The 5,848-nt window shown below is 38.5% G+C and overlaps 1 protein-coding gene across 1 annotated transcript; it reads right to left on the reverse strand.

Moving 5' to 3' along the window:
• Positions 1–695: 695 nt before the first annotated feature.
• On the reverse strand, positions 696–3,648 carry LOC114537911 (splicing factor 3A subunit 2-like). The gene is made up of 9 exons (XM_028559029.1): positions 3,392–3,648; positions 2,677–2,748; positions 2,552–2,598; positions 2,365–2,416; positions 2,211–2,268; positions 2,064–2,113; positions 1,841–1,981; positions 1,617–1,685; positions 696–1,299 (listed from the first exon to the last, which is right to left on the reverse strand). Exons 1-9 carry the CDS (start codon positions 3,515–3,517, stop codon positions 853–855), a joined length of 1,062 nt encoding a protein of 353 aa, XP_028414830.1. The 5' UTR covers positions 3,518–3,648; the 3' UTR covers positions 696–852.
• Positions 3,649–5,848: the final 2,200 nt, after the last annotated feature.

Raw genomic sequence — 5,848 nt, forward strand, 5'->3', positions numbered from 1 at the left:
GGCCCGTTGGCTACTCAGGCAATGCCAATTCGACCAGTTTGTCGGGCAGGATCGGAATTAAGGTGTTTTAGGCTTGGTTACCTAGCTAGCCCGCAAAACAACTTTCACCCGCAGTGAAAAGAATGAAGCAAGGGTGGCTAGCTGTGGATTATATAATCAATTAATCATTGAGATGATTATAATTCAAGCTTACACTTGCGATTGCAAGGCAGACTTTGGCAGATGATAACGAAAAATTTGGATGGTTGATCATCTCCTCTTTCTCACGTTTGTCACGCATATCTCGAATATCATTTACCAAAATTTGACTGACAAAAAAGCTCATTAAAACAACCTATTTGCTTAATATGTATTTGTCTCGGGATATTTTTCAATTTTTTTTTTAATTAAGCAATTTCAATCACGCGACAAGCACATGAAACCCGCTAAATGTAACTATGTCCAAACCACAGAATACTATAAATTGCTCGAATTTTAACCAATTCAGGGAGGTGTTGAAGAACAAGTAGTTCCGTCGTTTGAAGTGCTTTTTTCAAACATAGCAACATTTCTCACGCTACGCACTCGAGCGGATTTCGCAAAGACAAATTGCACGTTATTTAAATTTTTCTTTCGACCACCAAGAGACAAAGGGTGCTAATTAGCAGGGGGTAAACGAGTAAACGAGTTGGAATTGAATAACCTTTATAGGCGAGAAGTTTCTTGAAAAGCTGTTTTACTTACAAAGGTTTGGTACAAGTAATAATTTGGAAATGATAAAATAGGTAAGTTGAAAAATTGTCCACTTAGAGGTTTTCATCGTCGTATTTCTTACACTGACGTGTGAATGTTTAAAACGAAATGTTCTCTGAGTTATCTCGCTGCGAATGGATTGAGGGGGTTCTCCGAGGGTACGTTACGAGGTGGCGGTGGAATCAGACTGGGGGGGCCAGGTGGCCCTGAGGGTGGTCCATGGCCGGGTGGTGGACCCGAGGGTGGTCCATGGCCGGGTGGTGGACCCGAGGGCGGTCCATGGCCGGGTGGTGGACCCGAGGGTGGTCCGTGGCCGGGCGGTGGACCCGAGGGCGGTCCGTGTCCTGGAGGTGGACCAGATGGTGGGCCAGAAGGAGGAGGTGGGTTGAATCCCGGAGGCGGTGGGGGACCAGATGGACCTTGAGGGTTGTTAGTCACCCCAGGAGGTGGAGGTGGGGCACCTGGGGCTGGGTTAGGACGACGAGGATTGCGGGATTGCTGTTGTTTCATCTGCTGCATCAGTTGTTGTTGATGGGCGGAGATCTTGAAATGCATTTGGAAAAAGAACTAAAAAACGAAAGGTTCTTGTTAAAGGTGATGAGTAAAAGAAAACACTGACATTTATTTCTCTTTGATTGAAAACAATCCACAACTTGAGTTTGTCTTGCAATTAAAATTGGTATGAAAAAAAAAATTGTCGGTTTTCAAACAGTATAGCATTGTATTTCAGTCTTGGTGAATATCATATCTGCATCTTTGCAAATTTGTTTCTTCATAATGAGGTAGTTATTTTACACAAATCTCCTGATGATTTCAAAGATGTCAGCCTAGTTTTAGAACTTAGCCATTTTCATGATGAACTCAAAAAATCGACTGTATTTTACCTGCTTTGTGTTTGGGTTCCAATGGGTCCAAAATTTACCATCACTTTTGTCAATTTCTCGACTGGGAATCTAAATAAAGAAATAAACTAAAGTATTCGATTATACAAAACAAGACTTTTAGAGTACACTGGACTGCTGTATTTGTGATGGGTTTTTCGTGATTAACCACGGCAGCTGACAAAATTAGAATTATCTGGTTCATCCCAGAAGCCAAATTCCTTCACCTTGAAAGCCACAGTCTCATAAGGCTCAGCAGCAAATAGTAAGTATTGCCAAGATCTATCTGGAGGTTCAATCCTCTGCTCGTAGGCAGACATAAAACGATGTCTGGGTGTCAGACCCTCTGCGATCTCAGGATAGTCAATCTAAGCAAAAAAGACAATGCAACACAAAGCTAAATTAAAATTACTACAAAATTCCCTGAATTCAAGCTTGCAAATTTCTTACTTGAAAAAGTAAACTATGTTGTCCGGAGCCTTGTTCTCTCTGTTTTGTCACTAAAATTTAATGCAGCAAAGTCTTTGAATATTGCAGTTAGACACAAAATATTTCACATTCATGTCAGATTTATGATATTTAAACATTTATCAATACCTTTGTACCCAGGTCTACCAATTTTTACAAACTTCTTTAGTGACACTCTAGGTTTCTCCTACATGATTCAACAAACACAGGTATTTGTTGAACAACCCAATAGTTAGACAAGCATAGTTCTAAGTAATGTTCTCCAATTACAAAAAGTTCTTACAGGTTGAGGTTGTGCTGGAGCCTCTTTCGCTTCTTTGGCAGCTCTCCTTGCCCTATATTGGAAAAATAAGACTATGTTTTAGACACCTAGTGCCCCCAGACACCTCCCTATACTCATGGCTTCACTTAAAATGTTTTAATACAGATACATTTTAAATGTCGCAGTTTTGACAATCTTAAAAACATACAAATTTTGTTGATGTTTCTTTCCTTGGGTATGGGCCAAGTAACTTCCCTGTTATAAAAAAAACCACGTTGAGTTAAAAATTACCACAATAAAACTTAATGATACTTTATGACAATCAAACAATACCTCATTATTATGCAAGGTTAAGCAGAGTTTACATTCATAAGAACCAAGATGGTTTTTCATAAAATATGGATCCTATAAAAAATACACACATGACACATTAAGTATTAGTTACAGTGGATTGCAAAACAAAGCTCTTAACATATTTTCATTTCTCTATACATTGCAGTTACTAGCAAATTATGTCCTACACATAAGGCTGGACTTCCTGTGGTCTGTTTTGTTGAAACAAATGTTGGCACATCAGTGCACCAATGCTATAGACTTTTCTTATAATGATGCCAAACATGTATGGAAAGTCAGATGTTACACGAAATTTGATTTGCTCCACAAAACTATTGAGCAAATCAAACTTTGTGTGACACCATACTTTCCACGTTTGACGTCATTATGAAAAAGGTCTATTGTCGAGATGCCAACATAGACATTTCTATTAAGTGCACTAAGAAACGCTCTTCTTTAAAACAGTTGTTACTAAGCCAAACCATTGAACATTTATTTAATGACATTGCGACAATTTTTTTATCATGGGTAATTTCTATGTTTCAAAGGTTATGATGGTAGAAATATATGAGGAAACTAAAAAAGTGTTAAACAATGAATTATCTCCCCCCCCTGAATAATGGACAACAATTTTATTTTATATGATATACGCATGCGAAACTCTAACTGTATCAAATCACAAGTTATACTTTATTTGAATCTATAGTTTCCAAACCTTGTTAAGATCGATGGTCTCCAAAGCAAGTTGCCTCAATCGTTCTCGTCTGTCACGATTACTTTCAGAGAACGATGCTACGCCTCCACTACCCGTCTTACCGCCAGCTCTGTTCTGAAAATCCATTTTTGGACACTACAGAAGACTACAGACCTCTTTGTAATGTGATCGGCGTCTTAACCCGTGAAAAACTGACAAAAATCAACAAAAAACAATGATTTTTGCACTGTTTTTACTTTTTACATCAATCGAAAAACGTGAGGATAAATCTTTGAGCCAGCGATGTTCTGCGGTGAGTAGTGATGGGAATACTTCGTATTACTTTCATCCACGTTAATCCACGTTACTTTGTGACTTGACAACTCACGGACCGCGAGCGTTTTTCGTATTGCTGGGGCTCGGAACCGCGCGCCTGCGAGGACAGTCCGGGAAATTTTTACATAGGCCTCTAAAATGGCCGCAAATGCCTCTCAATTTAAGGATTATTGAAAAATAGTAGATACTTCGTAAAGTTTCCAGCATGTTTGGCGCTCATATACAAACTTTAAACAATATAACCATGCTTTGGTTATGATGTCAAATATTTTGAAATGGGTAACCACGCAGGTTAAATGGTCTAATGTTGGTGCTATTGTAAAGTTTCAAGCATGTTTGGTGCTCATATACAAACATCTATATAAAGTTGCAACTTGCAAGCATCGAATATGGCCGGAAAACTGTAGTATCCGGGCATAATAACCTAGTTCTTTAATGACATTATTCTAACTATATAACTATATTCTAATTTATGCATGGAAATACTTATATAAACAAGAGTAGTAAGTTAGTTAATAATAGTTAGGGATGAATAAAGTGTAATCAATATTTAAGGATTATTGAAAAATAGTAGATACTTCGTAAAGTTTCCAGCATGTTTGGCGCTCATATACAAACTTTAAACAATATAACCATGCTTTGGTTATGATGTCAAATTTTTTGAAATGGATAACCACGCTGTTTTAATGGTCAAATGCTTGTCCTATGTAAAGTTTCCAGCATGTTTGGCGCTCATATACAAACTTTAAACAATATAACCACGCTTTGGTTATGATGTCAAATATTTTGATATGGATAACCACGCAGGTTAAATTGTCTAATGTTGGTGCTACTGTAAAATTTCAAGCATGTTTGGTGCTCATATACAAACATCTATATAAAGTTGCAACTTGCAAGCATCGAATATGGCCGGAAAACGGTATACCGTCGACCATGGTCAAATGTGCCGAAAAACGGTATACTCGACCATGGATAATCACGCTGTTTTCATGGTCAAATACTGGTTCTATGTAAAGTTTCAAGCATGTTTGGTGCTCGTATACAAACATCTATATAAAGTTGCAATTTGCAATCGAATTTGTCCGGAAAACGGTATACTCGGCATGCAACCATGGTCGAATGTGCCGAAGAGCGGTATACTCGACCATGGTCTAATTCTGGCCACGCTGTTTTAATGGTCATGCAAATGCTGTTCCTCTGGAAAGTTGCAAGCATATTGCTCGACCATGGATTATCACGCTGTTTTATAATGGCAAATGCTGGTCCTATGTAAAGTTTTAGGCATGTTTGATAAGATACTGCATATACTTGCATGTAAGCAAAAAATACAAATTGCTAAAAATATTGCTTTTAAATTTAGCGAACTAAAAAATGTTCGAAATTAAAGACTAATTACGGAAAAATTATTGGTGGGGCTAAAGCCCGGCGAGCCACCCTGCTCCGCGGTCTCTGCAGCCTCGTACCTTCACTTTGTGAAAGGTGAAATTATGCCCAGTCCTTCTTCACCCAATTAAGCGCACTACCCCGCTATCCTCCTCCCCACGTCTATTTAGATGGTTTTGCATTATGCACATTGAACTATGCACACTAGCACTAGCATACAGATCTATTCTATTGTCAATTGACAAAGCTTCCGATATGCGATATTTCTATAACTGCCTTCCATTACCACTAGCGGCACCTCGCGCTGCAGAGTTCTCATTGATGAATCTTTGGCGCTCGTTCCTGGTTGATTTTATAGACTTATCGCAATTGTTTGGTTCATGTTCCTTTAATAGTTGGGGTAGTGGTAATGAGCAAGACAAATACCTACCCGCTTAGTTACCTTAGGTAACTACATTATCTGCTTCCGTTGAGATCCGATTCACTCATTTATAGTATTTCGGATGACGCATTAGCCTATATACTCATGTTCCGATCCATGGAAGCATGGAATAGAACAAAACGACAACAAACAGTAGAATTGGAGAGTTAGTCACTACGTGGGTGGATACTTCTGATGCTTATAAAGTTATATACTTGCCTTGCATGGGAACAAAGGTACCAGCTCAGTGATCACTGTTGCCACATATATATCACACATACTCATATACCAACATGCTCACAAATGTTTAAATAACATCATCTATATTATTTTGAAAT

Source organism: Dendronephthya gigantea, unplaced genomic scaffold, assembly GCF_004324835.1.
Source record: "Dendronephthya gigantea isolate DGI-Jeju-01 unplaced genomic scaffold, DenGig_1.0 000169F, whole genome shotgun sequence".
NCBI lineage: Eukaryota > Metazoa > Cnidaria > Anthozoa > Malacalcyonacea > Nephtheidae > Dendronephthya > Dendronephthya gigantea.

Bases quoted from the DNA above. Each gene is read 5' to 3' on its own strand.
- LOC114537911 (XM_028559029.1), bottom strand. From the start codon at position 3,517: ATGGATTTTCAGAACAGAGCTGGCGGTAAGACGGGTAGTGGAGGCGTA. The intron at 1,982-2,063 runs GTAAGAAATTTG...TTTTTTGCTTAG, and splicing joins AACATAGTTTACTTTTTCAA to ATTGACTATCCTGAGATCGC. The intron at 1,300-1,616 runs GTAAAATACAGT...TTCGTTTTTTAG, and splicing joins GGAACCCAAACACAAAGCAG to TTCTTTTTCCAAATGCATTT.